General features: G+C 41.4%; 1 protein-coding gene across 6 annotated transcripts in view; it reads right to left on the minus strand.

Moving 5' to 3' along the window:
• Window positions 1-20,626, minus strand: part of CLASP2 (cytoplasmic linker associated protein 2) — a 215,516-nt gene that overhangs the window by 17,851 nt on the left and 177,039 nt on the right. For 5 of the 6 annotated variants that reach the window (XM_062215821.1, XM_062215831.1, XM_062215839.1 and 2 more), the window contains 5 exons: window positions 17,916-18,059; window positions 14,680-14,786; window positions 12,923-13,076; window positions 9,906-10,134; window positions 88-281 (listed from right to left, as the gene is read on the minus strand). In XM_062215821.1, the coding sequence (XP_062071805.1) occupies window positions 88-281; window positions 9,906-10,134; window positions 12,923-13,076; window positions 14,680-14,786; window positions 17,916-18,059 (828 nt within the window). The remainder of the gene's footprint in view (window positions 1-87; window positions 282-9,905; window positions 10,135-12,922; window positions 13,077-14,679; window positions 14,787-17,915; window positions 18,060-20,626) is intronic. The other variant, XM_062215855.1, reaches the window with a different exon arrangement.

Here is a 20,626-nt window from a genome sequence, read left to right on the forward strand (position 1 = left end):
ATTTCTGAATCTATGTAGTACTCGATCAACAGGAGATCTAAGAGAGATAGGAAGGCCAGGTTACTGAATACATTTTCTGCCACTTACCTCTTTATCCCCAAGGGTTTCAAGCAATAAAAGCAATATTGTTTTGAAATGTTCATCCCAAACACTGAAGGATTCTTCCTGTGTCAGCTTCATGAGTTCATAGAGGGCGATTTTCCTTTCTTCCACACGTTCATTGTGATTAGACAGCTCCTTCAGTAATTCTGCCACTAGGTCAGAATGGTCTAGGGAGAGATCTGTCAAAGGGACACAAAGTGAATTATGCAGTTCTACAGGTCCACTCTCGCAAGCTATGGACGAGAATTTCTAACATGATGAAACAGACATAGCAACACCGGTTGTGAAACACGAAGAAAAAAGACACCAATTTTCTTTTCTATTCCGTCAACTCCAAAATATCAAGACGATTTAAACTTTTTCATAATAAAAACACACAAAAGAGAGAACAGTTTAATGAAATCCCAGGTACCCATCACCCAGCTTCGACGACGACTAAGATTTTGCCATTCTCACCTCATCTTTGTTCCTCCTTTTCTCTGAAGTATCTCTAGCAAATCCCAAATGTGCCATTTCTCCCACACACTTCAGTATGCACTGCTGTGGTGTCATTCCAGGAGGTTTACAATGTCTGGGTACCCCACTTCTAGTGATGTCATGAATGATCACTAGATCTAAGTGGGGACAACTTGATCCCACCACAGTAACTTCCCCACTAACCTTTAAACCAATGGTTTGGCTCACTGCTTGCTGCTGAATCAGTTATTTCACTAATAGTAAAGACTGTAATCATCTACTCATTCCACTCCTTCCATGGGCTAGAATTCCTCTGTAGAGTAACTAGCAACCACGGCTATTTTGATTATCCTGAAATGAGGTTTGCTAGAAAAAGCAGAATAATACCTAATATATTTATCTTTAAAATACTGTAGGAGTTAGGGGTTGGGCCCATTGGTTACCAAGGAGTTTCGTTTCTGCTTTCACTAAAAACAAATTGCTTATTTGAAAGGGGGAGAGGGAGGGAGGGAGGGAGGGAGGGAGAGGGGGAGGGAGAGAGAGAGAGAAGGAAGATGAGGGAAGGGGGAGAGGGGGAGGGAGGGTGGGAGGGGGAGGGGAAGGGGAGGAGGAAAGGGGGGAGGGAGGGAGAGAGAGAGAGAGAGAGAGAGAGAGAATATAATCTCCCATCTGCTGGTTCACTCCCCAGATGCCTGCAGCAGCTGGGGTTGGGCCAGGCCAAAGCCAGAAACTCCATCTGAGTCTCCCACAAGGGTGGCAGGAACCCAACTACTTGGGCCATCACTTACTGCCTCCCAGGGTGCATAGCAGAAGGAAGCTTGGACTGGGAGCAGAGTCCAGATGCGAACCAAGGCACTCAGATAAGGGCACGCAGGTGTCCCAAGCAACATCTTGGCTGCTATGCCAGTCAACCGTGCCTACTTTTTACAAGTATAATCATGAACTCATGGATTTTATGAGGGTTAAAGGACACTTATTGCTTATTTTTCAACAAGTTATCAGATGGTACTTTGAATAATTTTTGTAAAGGCCAGAGTGAAATAAAAAAATTTATGTTAGAACATTACAAAATACCAGAGTTTCTCCTACATTCCTCTGATGACCAAATAAGTGATAAATTCAGGCCTTCAGAGGTTTGAGTAGGCAGTAGCTGGAGCTTTTGTCACAGACTCATTTTCTTCCTAAGTCCTTTTCTGAAATGAAATAACCATAAAGCGAGCTGCAGACTGGTATTCAAACAACACTGCAGGTGCGACAAGAACTTACTGCAGCAGGATAAAGGCATCTCTACAACCCCACAGAGATCACCCGGGAAGTCGTAAGTAATCAGACTTCCACAGATGTCACAGGAGCACTCTGTTAAGAGTGTATTTCATTTCAGCTTATGAGAGCATTTCAGAGAAAGTCTGTTCTCTTTTCCATGAAAGCAGGCTTTGTAACTGCTCCGGCAGATAATCAGAAATGCCTGGTCTGGACAGATGATTGACAGGAAAATAATTTCTGCCAGAGAAAGGGAATGAACTGTTTGTTAGAAAATTGAACTATGTATAGCACACAAATTAGATCAATGTAAGGTACTGAATCTTTCCTGCTCTGACACAGAGAGGCACTGTTGTCAAGTGAAAAGAACACGGGCTTTGTAATATCACCAAGCCTCTGCTTCTTACCCTCTGTGTGCCTGGGCATGGTCTGAGTTACTGCCGAGGCGCAGTTTTCTCAACAGTACAATGGGAAAACAACATCCACCTCTGGGGCCATGGCGAAGACCTGGGCCCGGAACACAGTAAACTCACTAATATTAACTAATTAACTAATTAATTAATTAACTAATATTAATATTTGCATAACCACTATTCTAACAACATCTTTGTAGCAGTGCTCCAAAAATACTGGATAGTCTTTCTTTCCAGTTGGTAAATTGTGATTTGTGTTTTCTTGACTAACAGTATTATCCTTACTAGAGGTAGTATATCAGACTCTTATAGTCCCCAGCAAACCTTACAGAGGCCATCATTAGATGTGGATATAAGTGGGGTTGTTTTAGACTTACTAATTTTGATAAATGTGTGTCTGCAATGTATGTAGAAACACCTGGATAAGGGACATGTGCAATAAATCTCAGAATTTTGGAGTAATTTCCTTTTACAGAAATTTTGACTTGAACAAAATAACTATCTTCCACCAAGTTTTACATTTTAAAAACAATAAAAGGGAGTGGGCATTTGACCCAGTAGTTAAGACACTGGTTAGAATGCCCATAACCCAAATTGCAGTGCCTCGGCTCAATTCCCAGTCCTGTTTCCTGATTTTAGCTTCCTGCTCATGTGGACCCAATGGAGCAGTGGTGATGGCTCAAATTGCTGGGTTCCTGCCAGCCATGTGGGAGCTCTGGATTGAGTTCTCGGCTCCTGGCTGGCACTGGATGGAAGTGCATTCTTTTTCTTTCATCTCTCAAATAAAGCAAACAAAAAGAGGACTTCTGTACTGAGGGGAAGAAAGATCAGAATAGCAGGAGAGGATACTAACAATAACAAAAGGCAAAGCTAGCAACATTCACAATAAAATAACGTCAAAGTCTTCCCCATCTCAGGATTAAAAATGAAGAGACAATAGCAAAAAACAAATGTCGTATGAAGCTTGAAACTACTACTGTGGTTTAACTGAGGGCTTAACTATCGTCAAAGACTTGACAAAAACGGCTGCCTTTCAGAAGTCAATCAAGCATTTTGCTTTGATGAAATAAGGTATTCTCAAGTTCAAAAATACTCTATCGGTTCAGGTTTCAGTTACATAGTTTCCAAGGATGTCCTTGAGCAAATGGAAAATATACGAGCCTTAGTAAAGGGAGAAAGAATTAATATGGCAGTAATTTTATAAGTTATCATAGTTTTAATTCTGTGACAGTTGTGTATATTGAGGCTCTTAACTGGAGAAGTTGGTAAAAACATGATTTTCCAATCTCATTGGTGACCAAAGAAATACAAAGATATTTTTCATTAATCAAAATTACGAAGCTCAGACATGGCATGGGGACACAGGTTCTTCAGCCTACTAAAGGAGGGTCAGCACACCACCACATGGGAAACTATGGGTTTTCAGAGCCCAGCCAAGTAGGTGTCAGGGTGTTAAGTTGTTGGAGCCAAAGCAAAACGAGAAGGCATCCATGCAGTGGGTGAAGGCAGAAGGGCACAGCCCAGCAGGCTGAGGAGCAGATGTGTGCAAAGTGAGGAAGTGGTGGTAGAGGTGGAAAACTGGTTGTATGCAGGAAGACTGATCAAGGAAGTACATGTATTAGAGATAACAGCAGGAGCTGGCACTGTGGCGTGGTGCGTAAAGCTGCCGCCTGCCGCACCGCACCCCATGTGAGTGCCAGTTCGAGTCCTGGCTTCTCCACTTCCAATCCAGCGCCTTGCTAATGCGCCTAGGAAAGCAGTGTAAGATGACCCAAGTACTGGACCTCCTGCTCTGGTTGTTGTGGTCATTTAGGGAGTGAACCAGCAGAGGGAAGATCTCTCCCTCTCTCTCTCTCTCTCTCTCTCCCTTTCTCTAACTTTGCCTTTCAAATAAAAAAATCTCAAAAAAAAAAAAAAAAAAAAAAAGATGACAGCAGCTGCATTTCTCACTGTCAGTAAAAGGGTTATCAGTATGAAAAAGGAAACTGGAATGCCAGATTGGGCCTGGAGCCAGTGGTGCAACCATATGACTTCAATAGATAAAACAGCGATGCAGATCAATGCCTGCACGCACACACAGACGTACACGCTCCCTGTCAGTATAACTAGTGTCCAGACCTTAGTCTTTAAAAATAACTTTCCATTAAAAGGCCCAATGGATCCTTGGAGAAATAGTGGTTTCTAGGACTGAAATGGGATAGTACAACATTTTGTTGTGCCAGAATGCAAAGATGGAGACATGTCAAAAGGACACAAAAAGTCAGCTTGAATGGGCTCTTGGTGTTCAAATCAAGGACAATTTGAACAAAAAAATAAAAAATTATATATTTTAGCTCAGTGAATACAACCAGAAACCCTGAGTCCATAGAGATATAAATACATACATCAATATTTTAAAGTGAATTTAACTTTAATGAGTCCATAGAGATATAAATACATACATCAATATTTTAAAGTGAATTTAACTTTAATGAGTCCATAGAGATATAAATACATACATCAATATTTTAAAGTGAATTTAAGTTTAATGAGGACAGTACATTTATACTATTTTATAATATCTCCTTACAACTCAACAAGGAAAACAACTTGATCCAAAAATGAGAAAAGGATTTGAACTGATACTCTTCCAAAGATAATAAACAAATGGGTAGGAGCACTTGAAAAGATCACTAATCACTAGGGAAATGCAAATCCAAACTACTAGGAGATATCATCTCGCATCCATTAGGATGGTTACTACTGGTGAAGATATATGGGAAACAGAACCCTTCTGCACAGTTGATGGGAACATAAATTGGTACTGTGGCTGTGGAAAACAGTATAGAGGTTTCTCAAAAAATTAAAACAGGAAAAAAAATTAAAACAGAATTATCATATGATCTAGCAATTTCTACTTCTGAGTATATACCCCAAAGCACTGAAAACAGTCTCAGAGAGACATCTGTACACCAATATTCACACAGCATTATTCACAATAACTGAAATGTGGAAACAACCCAAGTGTCTCTCAATGGGTGAATGGATAAGCAAAATGCAGCAGATACATAAATGGAAGATTATTTAGTCTTAAAAGAAAGGACATTCTGATGTATGCTGTAACTTAGACAAACCTTGAGATTATGCCAAATGAAATAAGCTGGTCACAAAAAGACAAAGAACCACATGATACCACCTACACAAGGAATTTAAAGTAGTCACAGATCAGAAAGTTAAATAATGTGCATAAGTTATATGCAAATACCAAATGCATTTTTTATGTAAGAGACTTAAGCATCTGTAAATTATGGTATTTATTGGGGTTCCTGGAACCAAACCCTCCAAAGAGACAGACAACTGTATTTAATTGGCACAGAGTGTTAGTTTTACAAGATGAAAAGAGCTATGGAGGAGAGTTGTGATGGTTTTAGAACAGTATGGTTATTTATTTTTTTTTTAAATTTTTGACAGGCAGAGTGGACAGTGAGAGAGAGAGAGAGACAGAGAGAAAGGTCTTCCTTTTGCCATTGGTTCACCCTCCAATGGCTGCCGTGGTAGCGCGCTGCGGCCGGTGCACCACGCTGATCCGATGGCAGGAGCCAGGTGCTTATCCTGGTCTCCCATGGGGTGCAGGGCCCAAGCACTTGGGCCATCCTCCACTGCACTCCCGGGCCATAGCAGAGAGCTGGCCTGGAAGAGGGGCAAATGGGACAGGATCGGTGCCCCGACTGGGACTAGAACCCGGTGTGCTGGCGCCGCAAGGCGGAGGATTAGCCTAGTGAGCCGTGGTGCTGGCCAGTATGGTTATATTTAATACCACCCAACTGTATAGTAAATGGTTAAGGTGACAAATTTTATGTGTATTTTAGCACAATAAAAACTGGAGAAAAAGATTATATTGGGACAATTGATTATATTGGACAATTCTAATGGCTTTGAAGAGCAGGTGGTATTTACTTATTTGAGAAGCAAGAGAGACAGAGAGGGAAACAGAGCTCTCATTCACTGGTTGCCTTCCCTAATGGCCACCATGGCTCTGAGTTGGAGGCTAAAGCCAGGAACTCAGTCCAGGTCTCCCACAAGCATGGCAGGAACGCAATTCCTTGAGCTGTCACCACTGCCTCCTAGGGTTTGCATTAGCAGGAAGTTGGAGTAGGAACACAGCTTGGTGTTGAACCCAGGCACCGATATGGAACACGGGCATCTTAACCAGTGTCTCTACTGATACGCTAGATGCTTGCTTGAGGATTTGGTGGTTATTAATATACTGATAATAATGTCCTCAATTTGTTGAGTATATTGTAGTAATATGGGTAGATTAAGTTGATAACTTCCTTTTATTGTACCCCCAACTTTTGAGCTTTTATTACTTTCTCTCAAAGAAACAGACACTACCATGTATTTTTAATAATTTATTTGAGAGGCAGAGAGATAGTGAGGAAATTATCACTTAAATTGGCTAAGTGTTTCAAAAACTTTTTGAATGTGAGAGGCAGACAGGGAGCAAGACCACCCTTATCTACTGGTTCACTCCCCAGACGCCCACAATGGCTAGAGTCAGGCTGGGCCAAAGTCAGGAGCTGGGTACACAATCCAGGTCTGCCTTTTGGTGGCAGAAACCCAGTCACTTGAGCTACCACTGTGGCCCCCAGAGTGCACATCAGCAGGAAGCTGAAGTCAGGAGCTGCAGCCAGAGATCTCATCTAGGCACGTTCATGCAGAACACGGTGTCCCAACCACTAGGGACAGCTCTTTGATTACTTTAAAACGAAATAGACACACACATACACATTCAGTACAACTGAGGCAAGAAATGTTAGTGGACCCAATTTATTCTTTCAGTTTATGACATATGCATAAAAAATTTTTAACTGATTAAAGATGTTAAAGCTAAATCTCAATATTGCCACTACACAGTGTTCAAAGGATACTTTCTAGCTAAGTTCAATTTATTCACTCTTGTTGCACTGTTATCATGACTACACCTTAGCAACACATTCAACTATTCATGATTAAAAAACATCAAAGTCTACATCTATGGCAATTTTATAGATTTGTATGCAATTTAGATTTAGTTTGATATATTGTCATAATGTTAGTTTTGTGATATTTGTAATATATTTGAGTTTCTTAACATGAGAGGTTGGTAAAAACATGATTCTGGAACTCATTAGTAAACAAACAAATACAAATGAAGTTATTTTCCCACCTATAAAAATTTTAAAAATTAATATAGATTTCTAATATTTAATTTCTCAATTCTATTAATAAAAATGCCCATTAGGATGACCTATTTTGTATTCATCACAATCACAAAATTAAAAACATTTTAACATTCTATGATGATGAGGAAATCACTACTTAAGCTGGCCAAAGATTTTCTTATTAAAAATTGAAAAAAAAATTTTGTATTTGAGAGGCAGAAATACAAAGAGAGAGAGAGAGACAGAGCGAGAGAAAGAGAAAAAAAGCTTAAGTTCCCAACTGTTGATTAATTCACTCCCCAAATGCCTACAATGGCTGAGGCTGAAGCTATAGCACAGTTCAGGTCTCTACAGTGGGCAGCAGGACCCCAAGTTGTTGAACCGTCACTCCTGCCCACAAAGGTCTGCTCTATGAGGAAGCCGAGCCAGTAGCTGTGAATCAAACTCGGGTACACTGATGTGGATGAGGCTGTCTTAACTGCTAGGCTAAACCACTTTCCCTCAAGTGTTCTGAGATGTAACTGTGCAGTAAATAGTTCTCAAAGTTAAAATTCTCATACCCCTTAATTGGGCAATTTTCTCTCTAGAAATCTCTTAAGAGTGAATTACATGTATATTTATATAAAAATTTATACAGAAATACATTCACTAACAACAAAATTATGGGACCAAAGAAAATGCAGAAATTACCTAAGTGTATAATCATGGGATAGTTTTAGTTATTTTTAGGGATAGAGCTACTCTTTTATGAATTATGTAATACAGTAATCCATTCTTTTAAGATTCCAGTACCATATAATGGTATTTAAGTTAATGTAGATAAACTTGAGAGTCTCTCTTTGAAAACATTTTATGTTTTATCATTAGCTTTTTTGTTAAATTGTATTTATTTGAGAGGCAGAAGAGAGAGAGAGAGAGAGAACGGGACACGTTCCCATCTGCTGATTTCCTCCCCCAAAGGCCTGCAATGGCCAGGAATAGGCCACGCTGAAGCTGGGATTGAGGAAGCTAATCTGGGTCTCTGCACGTGTGGCAGGAATTACCTGAGCCACCATCTGCTGCCTCTTAAGAAGCAGGAAGCAGAGCTGGAGCTGGAGCAAACACAGGCACACTGATGTGCAACCGTTACACCTGCAGCTAACTGATGGGCCAAATGCAACCTCTTACCATCACTTTCTATAATCCTTTTTTTCTTCTTTTTTTCAAGATTTATTTATTTGAAAGGCAGGGATATATATATATATATATATATATATATATATATATATACACACACACACACACACACAGAGAGAGAGAGAGAGAGAGAGAGAGAGAGAATTTCATTTGCTGGTTCACTCCCTAAATGGCTACAATGGCCAGGGCTGGGCCAGGCTGAAGCCAGGAGACAGAAGCTTCTTTCAGATCTCCACATGGATAGCAGGGGCCCAAGCACTTGGGCCATCATCCACTGCTTTTCCCAGGCCTTGAATAGGGAGCTGGATCAGAAGTGGAGCAGCTGGGTCACAAACAGCCCATAGGGGATGCTGGTATTACAGGCAGCAGTGTTTACCATCATTTTATTGTCCTTGACTCTACAGTGAGATCAGAAGTGGGTAGTGCAGTCATCACCTGCTCTTTTAGAGACGATAACTGAGAACCAGCAAGGTCAACCACCTTACGAGGCTACACAGTAAGTATACTGGAGTTCAGACCTAAGCCCATTTCATCTGATTCCAAGTGAATGACAACTAATGATTTCTCTTGCCACATTTGGCCCCTGAATATACCTTTCTAAAAAATTTAAATGTTTATTCATTTATTTTCATCTATTTGAAAGGAAGAAAGAGAGAGACAGAGAGAGAGAGACTGAGAAAAAGAGAAAGATTTTCCATCTGCTGGTTCACTTCCCAAATGACAACAGCTAGGGCTGGGCCAGGCCGAAGCCTTGATCCTAGAACTCCACCCAGGTCTCCCATGTGGGTGGCAGGGGCCTAAGCCTCCAGAATACGTCTGCAGGAAGCTGGGTCACAGGCAGAGTAGCCAAAACTCGAACTAGCACTGATATGGGAGGCAAATGCCCCAAGCTGGGGCTTAACTTGCTATGTTACAAAGCCCAGCCCATGGATGTATCTTATAACTAAGAGTGTATGGCCTCATATTTAAAGGCGCATTATAAAGAACGGGTATTTCTTCAAAGGCTTTTGTCACTCCAGCATAAAAATTAATGACTGAATGAATAGTGTCTAGAAATAACATTCATCAGCTATGGCTGTTTCTGGGAGGTCACTACAGCTTTCTTGATTTTTGAGTAGGATCTCAAGATAACAGCCCTGTTTCTTGCTGTGGGGAAGAAAACTCCCAAACCAGTAATGAGCTCCTAGAAGAGGGAGAAATTCCCACCCAAAGACTTTTCCTTTTCAGGGAGTTACAGTACAAGAGCACACGTTTCTTTGCTTCATTGATTACCAGTCCTCCCAACACAACAGTAGCAGTGTGGCCCAGAACATACCATCAGGAAACTGGTCGGCATCATCGTCAAACATGGCTTCCTTGAGGGCAGACTTATTGAAGGGACTGATGCTATCTGAATAGTTATATGGATTATAGTCTCGAGAGCGCGGGGAGGAGTGAGCAGGCATCGAATGGAGCAACGAAGCTTTATTATCAAGAGCTGTTTGGCTTGAGTCAGTAGCATCACCTCCCGCTCTTGGGTCAGCAATCCCAGGACCACCACACATCTATTGATGGGAAGGGGAAAGCACAGCAAGTTAACTCATTTTCAAATATCCTAAAATAAGTTTTCCCTTTTTTTTTTTTTTTTTTTGACAGGCAGAGTGGATAGTGAGAGAGAGAGAGAGAGGAAAGGTCTTCCTTTTTGCTATTGGTTCACCCTCCAATGGCCACTGCGGACGGCGCATCGTGCTGATCTGAAGCCAGGAGCCAGGTGCTTCTCCTGGTCTCCCATGAGGTGCCGGGCCCAAGCACTTGGGCCATCCTCCACTGCCTTCCCGGGCCATAGCAGAGAGCTGGCCTGGAAGAGGGGCAACCAGGATAGAATCCGGCGCCCCAACTGGGACTAGAACCCGGTGTGCCGGTGCCGCAAGGTGGAGGATTAGCCTGTTAAGCCACGGCGCCAGCCAGTTTTCCTATTTTTAAAAGGTATTTTTTGAAAAGGTGGCAGTGATTAGCTGAAAAAATTAAGTAATGACAATCAACATGATAGTTAAAATCTCTATTCAAAATGTTCAAGCTTAAGACGCAAAGAACCCACAGCTATGAGGGCAAGCAGCAATCAGACAAGAAGGCTGTCTCTAGTGAATATCATGGTTCCCTTGCCATGGCTTGACCAAACAGCATAAACGAGTGTGATTAGGGATTGCTTCTCCCTGACAGCTAAAGACATAAAAAGGACTTTCATTAGCAATATGAAACTAAAAGTTGTCAGGTTTTATTAAAAGAAATTATTTATTTGAGAGGCAGAGAGGCAAAGGGGGGTGGGTAGAAATTCCCCCCTCCTTCTAAAGACTCATTTACTTGAAAGGAAGAGTTACAGAGAAAAAAGAAGAGAGAGAGAGAGATCATCCATCTGCTGGTTCATTCCCCAATGGTTGGGGGCAATGTCAGGCTGAAGCCAGGCAATTCTTCCAGTTCCCCCATGCAGGTGCATGGGCTCAGGCACTTGGGCCATCTTGTGCTGCTTTCCCAGGTGCATTAGCAAGAAGCTGGATCAGAAGTGGAGCACCCAGAACTTGAACCGGCACTCATGTGGGATGCCAGCGTCACAGGTGGCAGCTTAACCTGCTGTGCCACAGTAGCAGCCCTGAGAAATCCCTTCTGCTGGTTCCTGAAATGACCCGGGCCAAAGCAGAGCTGGGAATATTATCCAGGTCTCCCAGTCGGGTGGCAGAAACTCAATCACTTGAGTCATCACCTACATCAGCAGGAAGCTGGAGTCAGGAGCTGGAGCCTGGAGTCAAACCGAGGTACTCAGACACAGGCACCTCAGATGCTAGGCTAGACATCTGCCCCCAGATTCCATTATTAAGACAGTAAATCATACAATGATAGTACGTCAACACAAATATAAGAAAATCAAATTCATAAAGGCTTTCTTAAAAAAAAGGTTTAATGAGTTTGACAACTTTTGGAAGGATGCTGATGGAGTTTTTGTTTTGTTTTTTGTTTTTTTTTTTTGACAGGCAGAGTGGACAGTGAGAGAGAAAGACAGAGAGAAAGGTCTTCCTTTTGCCGTCAGTTCACCCTCTAAGGGCCGCTGTGGCTGGCGCGCTGCGGCTGGCGCACCACGCTGATCCAATGGCAGGAGCCAGGTGCTTCTCCTGGTCTCCCATGGGGTGCAGGACCCAAGCACTTGGACCATCCTCCACTGCACTCCCTGACCACAGTCAGGAAGGCAGGAAGCAGCAGTACAGTGGTCCACAATGAGAAAAACAGTTTTAAAAAATCTTTATTTTTCATCTAGTTGAAAGGCAGAGTGAGTGAGTGGGTGAGAGAGACAGAGATATCTTTCATACACTGTTCATATCCCAAATGCCTGCAACAGCCAAGCTGAAGCCAGGAGCCCAGAACTCCATGTGGGTCTCCTGTTTGGGGGCAGGGGCTCTAGCACATGAGTCTTCATTTGCTGCCTCCCTGGATGCGTGGCACAAAGCTGGACTGCTAGTGGAGCAGCTGGGACTTGAACCAGCACTCTTACAAGGGATGCGGTGGCCCGACCAGTGGCTTGATCTGCTGCACCACAACTCCCACCCCCTGTGTTCCACAGTTTTGCAAATGCTGGGAAGCAATAAATTGCACAGGAAATGGCAGGATCGCTTGGTTTGAAAGTCTGAGCTCTAAGTAAAAAAGCAACTACACCGAGCATAGTAACAGAAACAGTAAACTGAACAACAGTACTCTCATATGTCAGAAAGACAGGTTATAACATTCTTCATTAGAGCCCCATGAAATGGTGATGCACCCCACCATCACTGCACTTAACAGGGGGAAAATCTAAACCCCCTATTTTGTCTTAGAAGGTTCACATGACGTGGCCCATGTTCTACCTTTCTTGGATAATGCTCCAACTACACCTTCTTCCTAGTCCTGAACTATACCAAGTCTGCTTCCAGCTAAGTGTCTTCGCGTTGCTACATCTTTCATGGAATTCTCCTGTAGTTTCAGTTGCTTTAGTTAGGTCTCCGCGCAATGTCACCTCCTCGGAGAGGCCTTCCTTTGTCACAGAATTCGAAACAGACTCGCTTTCCTCTAATGTACATTCTAACTAAATCTCCATAGTAGTCACCTCTATGAGACAATCTACAAGGAATCTGAGAGCACCAACTTTGTCTTGTAAATATAACACCAAAGACAACGTCTTGCCATGTGGTGTGTGCCATGTGACATTCAGTAAATATGTGTAGAAGGACTCAAGAAAAATTATTTAAAAGTGACAGAAAGCAAAGTTTAAAAGTCATATTTTTAGTAGAAAATGAAACAGCCTGTAATGTAAGAACACTGAATACTCACTGAGTCACCATCCTCTTTTTTAGAATCCCTTTTCAGTGGCTCATTCATATCTTCTTGACTACGGAAGCTAAAATTCTGTATTGCTTCAGTGACACCTCGAAGAGAGCTGTAAATATCTTCAGAGTTCATATTTTCTGTGTCATAATCAAATGCACTATGAAAAGGACAACATTAACTTTTCTTTATGTATAATTTTAAAATAAATCTTCTTTAAAGATTATATAAGATAAAGACAGGGTTAGAGAATGTTTATTTCCCAAACCACAATTAGGAAAACTGAACGTGATAGCTATAAATGGCTAAGGTGCATGTCCCCTGCTCTCAACATCCTCTCACCAAGGGTGCTTGAAACGACTCGAACACGCACAGCCTTTAACAACTGGCTTGCCTTTCTTCAAAAATGTTTAATTAACCAGAGGTCAGCAAACTATGAATGGCTTCAAAACTAAGAATATTTTTTACATTTTTAAATGGTAAAAAAGATCAAGTGAGTATTTTGTGACATCTGAAATTACGTAAAATTCAAGTTTCAATGTATAGAAATAAAATTTTATTGGACAGTCATGCTTATTTATTTAGGTATTGCCTGTGGCTGTTTTCATACTACACCAACAGATTTGAGTAGTGATTATAAAGACCACAGGGCTCAAAAAGCCCGAGATATTTTTCATGTGGCTTTTACAGAAGATTTGGAAATTCTGGTGATTAATTCATAACAATGCTGCTTCAAGAAGATATGTGTATTTTACATAGATTCCTAATAAGGTAGAAAATTCTTACCACTGAATATAAATGTTATTGACATGGATTCTATAATCAAATTTTGAAATTCAGTTGAGCCTAGAATTGAGTCATCTAAATATGCATAATATGGGAAAAATAGGCCATAAGTGAGTTTGCAATACATTTTTATATCTTATAGCACCCTTCTTCCATGCAGAATCTTATAATGTTAATAATCCAAATGAAGTATGATATGGCTAATAATAAAAAAGCAAGCTGATAATTAAATAGAAGCTACTATTCAAACTATTTTCAAAAGGCCAAGATAACAGGAGAAATATTAGTCTATAAACGAGTCAAGAGCATCTGAAATATAGGCCACATACAAATTTCATTGCAAAAGTGTGTGAAAATTACACACGTTTTGTATTAAGAACCAATCTTTTAGTCCCATTTTTCCTTTGAAGCATATATAAGGCCATTACACATCACTCTGTATTTAATCCTCCTCTAAGCTTATTTTGTTCTACTGTTAGAGGTGGTTGGTCACTATTAGATCTAAATATCGATCATTAAGATCAACTTTGTAAGTTTTACTTAGAATAATACAACTAAAGATGCAATTTATAACTTACTCGATTTATATAGCATCTCTGAAAAACATGAGTATACTATTTAATGCAACAGTAATTTATAAAAGCTATATCAGGCTTTTTCATGTATAAAAAAGTTCCACATCCAACATATTTATTATCACTGAAACGGTTAGCTTCTGAAAAACATTATAATTTTTTAAAAATTCGCCAAGTTTCCATTTTTCTAAGAACTTTCATGTCAAGTGGAGATCAATCTGGGGTTGGTCCTCAGAAAGCTTGCAGAAAATGTGTATTACAGAAGATGAGCCACCAGTTTAAAAACTTATCTTTTAATTTCATTTTCTACCAACTTTTCGAAGTTCCCTTGTATTAACATCTGCTTTTTTAAGAATGGTAATTTTCACATACAAATCACTATGGAAAATTATCTTTTATTACCTTGGAGATAAAGTATTCTGTGATGTATTGGTAGGAGAAGTAAGAGGACTGGACCAGTTGGCTGGTGAGCGTGGTGTTGGTCTCGTCAAAGGACTCCCCATGGAATTCTAATGGAGTGAGTCAAATTAACATTAACCATGGCAAGTGAGTTCAACTGAAAGGTTCCATTTTTTTTTTTTTTTTTAAGATTTATTTAGGGGCTGGCACTGTGGCGTAGCGGGTAAAGCCTTTCTTTGCCTGCAGCGCCGGCATCTCACATGGGCGCTGGTTCTTGTCCTGGCTGCTCTACTTCCAATCCAGCTCTCTGCTATGGCCTGGGAAAACAGTGGAAGATGGACCAAATGCTTGAGCCCCTGCACCCAGGTGGGAGACCTGGAAGAAGCTCCAGGCTCCTGATTGGCCCAGTTCTGGCAATTGTGGCTACCAGCGGATGGAAGACCTTTCTCTCTCTCTCTGCCTCTCTGTAACTCTGCCTTTCAAACAAATCAATCTTTAAAAAAAAAAAAAAAAGCCATATAATCATGGGGGTTGAACCATATGAAGGAATGATGCTTACAGAGTAGTACTTTAAACATTTATGCACTATGTCCTATTCAGAAATTTATTATTTTTTTTAAGAATTATTTATTTAAAAGGCAGAGTCACAGAAAGACAGGGGCAGAGGCAGCAAGAGATCTCTTTCACCCCCTGGTTCATCCCCAAATGGCCTAAACAGCTGGAGCTGGGCCCAGATCAGATGCCAGGAGCCAGGAACGTCCTCCTGGTCTCCCATATGGGTACAGGGCCGCCAAGGACTTGGGCCTTCTTCCACTGCTTTCCCAGGCACATTAGCTAGGAGCTGGATTGGAAGTGGAGCAGCCAGGACTCGAACCAGTGCCTCATATGGACTGCTGGCACTGCAGGCAGTGGCTTCACCAGCTATTCCACAGCGCCAGTCCCAGAAATCTAATTCTTCAGTCTTTTTCTGTTCTCTCACCTTATTTCTTGTTCTCAAATATTATCAACACCCTTTTCCTCATGGCCCTAGCATAATTTTAAACTAATATTTTATAATAGCTTACAGTTCTAAGCCCATTGCCTTCTTCCAGCTATTATGAATACGTAAATTTTACTCCTCTTCAAGTTTGCTCTGCAAATGACTTTCACAGACACCAAGAGAGAAGAGTAAAATCTGGTCATATTATGATTTTTTCTATTTTCTAATTTTTAAAATTTATTTGAAAGGCAGAGAGAGAATGATTGATAGACTGAGATCTCCCTCATGCACTGGTACAATCCCCAAAAGCCAGGCAGAGCTGGGTCAGGCTGAAGCCAAAGCCAGGAACTTAATCTAGGTTTTCCACATGGGGCCAGGGATCCAAGTACTTCACCCACCACCTGCTGCCCCCCAGAGTGTACATTAGCAGGAAACGAGAATCAGAAGCAGAGCTAGACTTGAACCCAGGCTCTCTGATACTGGACATGCAAATCCCAAGTGGCGTTTTAACTGCTACATCAAATACCTGTCCCCTTGTCATCTTATTAGTTTGTCCATCTCTTATGATATAATGAAATAATCTGCTCTCCTTTAAAAAATATAACTGGGGGCCGGCGCTGTGGCTCAGCAGGTTAACAACCTGGCCTGAAGCGCGGCATCTCATATGGGCGCTGGTTCGAGTCCCGGCTGCTCCTCTTCTGATCCAGCTCTCTGTTATGGCCTGGGAAAGCACTAGAAGATGGCTCAAGTCCTTGGGCCCCTGCACCCATGTGGGAGACCAGGAAGAAGCTCCTGGCTCCTGGCTTCAGATTAGCGCAGCTCCAGCTGTTGTGGCCAATTGGGGAGTGAACCATCAGATGGAAGACCTCTCTCTCGCTTTCTCTCTCTCTCTGCCTCTCCTCTCTGTGTGACTCTGACTTTCAAATAAATAAATAAATCTTTAAAAAAATATATATATAACTGACTTTGGTTCACAGGAATTGTTCTCAGATTAACTTTTAGCCTTCAGAGTTTACCTTAAGCCTGCCATCACTGCCTCTACCAGCTCCTTTATCTGTCATCAAAAATCTCTTTCTTTTCCAAACCTTGAATGGGAGCCAGCTATGGCACAGCAGTATGTCTGTGATGCCAGCATTCCATAACGAAGCATGGGTTCAAGTCACGGGTATTTTACTTCTATTTTCTGCTAATACACCTGGAAAGGCAGCAAATGATGGCCTAAGTACTTAGGACCCTGTCCCCAGCATGGGAGACCTGGATGGAGTTCCAGGTTCCTGGCTTGGCCCAGCCCTCATTGTTGTTGTCATTTGGGGAATGAACCAGTGGACACAAGATTCTTTTTTCTCCATCTCTCCCCTCTTAAAAAAACAAACTTAAGATCCAACTCTTAAGGCATATTATGTGGCTTTAATAATTTATTTAGTACTCCTGTATGTATATACATATATAAAAAACAGCAATGCAATGTTTCATTACTCAGATCTTATTTCTTCAAAACAAAATCGTGGGGCTGGAGCTGTGGTGTAGTTGGTTAAAGCCATCATCTGCAGTGCCGGCATCCCATATGGACATAAGTTCATGTCCTGGCTGCTCCACTTCCGATCCAGCTCCCTGCTGAAGGCCTGGGGGAGGCAGCAGAGGATGGCCAGAGTCCTTGGGCCCCTGTACCCATGTAGGAGACCCAGAAGAAGCTCCTAGCTCCTGGCTTTGGCCTGGCCCAACCTTGGCTGATGTGGCCATCTGAGGAGTGAACCAGCAGATGGAGGATCTCTCTCTCTCTCTGTAAGTCTTTCAAATAAATTGAAAGATCTTAAAAAAAACAAAACAAACAAAACACACACACACACAAAAACCCAAATATTACATATCTAAGCACATAGATATTGATAAGCCTGTAACCATTATATGTGAACATATTTTTAAATTACTACCATCTTTGAACCTTATTTGTTTATCCTGGAATAGAGCAGCTTTCTTAGATCTCAAACAAGGATGGGTTCCTCTAACGAGCATGTCCTAACCCTGCTGGCTTCCAAAGCTGCTGCCTTCATCTGAAGTTGCTCACATTTGGCCCCCAATCCACAGAGACTACAACGGGGGCTCCATGCTTTCCAAGACTGCGCCTGCATCTGCTCAGGGAATGCCACCAAAGGTAAGTACCAAAAGCATACACTAGGATCAAGTTTACTCCATGTAAAAGCAAGGACTCACTATTAAACCAGTGATGGCGCTATATGGCGGTCAGGAATGTGAGAAATACCTGGGTTCCGTTGCCGGTGTTTCGAAGGTGGTTATGGAGAAGCTTGGTAGCACCATCCTGAAAAGTTTTTGGTAAAGCTCCTAATAACATTGTAAACTCTGGAGTATTGAGTTCAAATAAAGAAATCAGCACTGACTGTGCTGCCTGGAAAACAAAAGCATGCAAGCCGTAAATAAACATACTTTGGTTACTCAAAGGAAACCACTTTCTTCTCCCACTGTCTTGCGACCTGGATTATGTCCTTGCTTTTCCCGTTTCAAAGCACAACGTCTGACCACCTTTCCCAGGAGAAAGGAGGATGAACTCCCTTGATTTTGAACTTTGTTGGAAGGCTTAAAATTATGTGACCTGCATTTATTTCTTCAAGAAGGGAATATGAAAATTATCACAAGATCTGACAGTGGCAAAAATCAACCTGACAGTTCTAGGGTTACTCTGTCAACATATACCACTACTTTAGTTTTCCTAATAAACGATTACGAGGAGAAAGGACTGCTTTGCAAAGCTCATCCAAGCATTTAACAGTCAACGTCCACCTTCTCAATATGCAATTCTTAGATTTACCAATAATATCTCGTCTCCTCTCAAGCTGCTATAACACTCTACAATGTAAAGCTAAAGTAATCTAATGATTTTTAAGAAACAGAACAAGATAAAGTTTACTCAGATCATTTAAGAAAGCAAATTTCTTCTTCTAAAATAATCAACTGCAATAGAATTTAGAACATGCAGGCCGGCGCTGTGGCTTAACAGGCTAATCCTCCGCCTTGCGGCGCCGGCACACCGGGTTCTAGTCCCGGTCGGGGCACCGGATTCTATCCCGGTTGCCCCTCTTCCAGGCCAGCTCTCTGCTATGGCCCGGGAAGGCAGTGGAGGATGGCCCAAGTGCTTGGGCCCTGCACCCGCATGGGAGACCAGGAAAAAGCACCTGGCTCCTGGCTTCAGATCAGCGCGATGCGCCGGCTGCAGCGGCCATTGGAGGGTGAACCAACGGCAAAAAGGAAGACCTTTCTCTCTGTCTCTCTCTCTCACTATCCACTCTGCCTGTCAAAAAAAAAAAAAAAAAAAAGAACATGCAGAACACAGCTGAGAGGACAACCTCCGATGTTCATGATCACATGAACTGCACACATGTGTGCATGACTTGCGCTCCACCTTTTCTGACTCCCCGCCATGAAAACCTAAGTGCTCCGTGTTTGAGATTTGAACATACAACACTAAACAAATGACTAAAACATGTTAGACTGGAAAAATGAACTAGTACACGACAGTCTTGGGAGACGGTGTAACTGTACACACTGAGAGAAGTTTATCAAGCTCTGCCGAAGCAGCACACTTCGCTATAAACAACAAAATCCACACTGGTGAGTATACACCCTAACATGTTGACAGTACACGTTGAGAACAAAAATTTGGGATCCTATGTCCTTTCTGAAATCAAACACTGAAAGGACTTTAAGTTAATTTGAACAAATGAACTAGTAATTATTTACATAAACTTACTCCATTTACAATTATTCTGGTTTAAGAGACTAAGCCTTATTTTCTCCCTAGGAACAGACAGCCCAGCTTCCCCAGGCCATTGTCCACTGAGTGTGTCCTTTCCTTGTGACTTGAAGCGCCACCTTCCGCAGGAACTGATCTGTACCCCACACAGAGTTTCTAGGCCCTCTTTCATGTTCAACGATCTATTTGTCTATTTCTGTACACATTCCACATGGTTTAAATTGCTATAGCTTTAGTTCATTTTTGATCAAGTCTTTCATTTCTGACTTTTATATTTTCTATTGTCAAATGTTCAACTAGGTACACTTCATATTTATTTTAAAATAATCTTTTGAGTCTTTAAATCAATGTAATTCACACACATAGATTTTTAAAAACCAAACCGTTTTAGAAAAAGGTTTTGAGTTCCCCTTTGTACTGCCTGTTTTTACTTATAGTTGGGCATCCTCAGTGTTATGTAATTATTTCTTGATTTATCAGCTCAAGGTGTTTTCTAGAGCTTTCTTACTACAATACACGAGGGTTTAGGTTCCTTTCAGTATCAGCCCTACTCTTTTCACTCTCTTCTCTTTCATACAACACGCCAACAGTCCATTTTTGTTGCTTTAGCCACTGTAATCTTTAAAAACATAAATCATCAGCGTGAAGTTCCACTGGATTTTTCTATTGTTTTCTTATCTATTTCACTAATTTCTGCTTTAATCTTGATTATGCTGCTCATTCTGTTGTTTCAGGTTTAGTTTCTTTTTCTGATGTCTTACAGGTGTTTTACTAGGTTAGTCTGAGATCTTTGTCTTACGACAGGCATGCAGAGCTACAAATTCCCTTCTAAATACACTTTCAGTTGCACCACATGTTTTGGTATGTTACATCTCCATTTTCATTCATCTCAGCGTAGCTTCTAATTTCCTTTGTGACTTCTTTCACCACTTGGTTATTTAGGAGCAAGTTAATTTCCATTTATTTGTGAGTTTCTCAAATTTCTTTCTGTTACTGCTTCTAGTCCACTGTGGTAAGAGAACACACTTTGTATTATTTCTAACATTTTAATCTATGGATGTTTGTTTCTTGGCCTAGCAGGCAGAATGTTCCATGTTCACTTGAGAAAAATGTACTTTCTGCTCTTGTTGCATACAGTGTTTATCATTAGAATAAAATCACAAAATAATCCCTCTATGTACTGCTCTGCAGCAAACATAGGAAGA

The sequence above is a fragment of the Lepus europaeus genome, chromosome 2, assembly GCF_033115175.1.
Source record: "Lepus europaeus isolate LE1 chromosome 2, mLepTim1.pri, whole genome shotgun sequence".
NCBI classification, from domain to species: domain Eukaryota; kingdom Metazoa; phylum Chordata; class Mammalia; order Lagomorpha; family Leporidae; genus Lepus; species Lepus europaeus.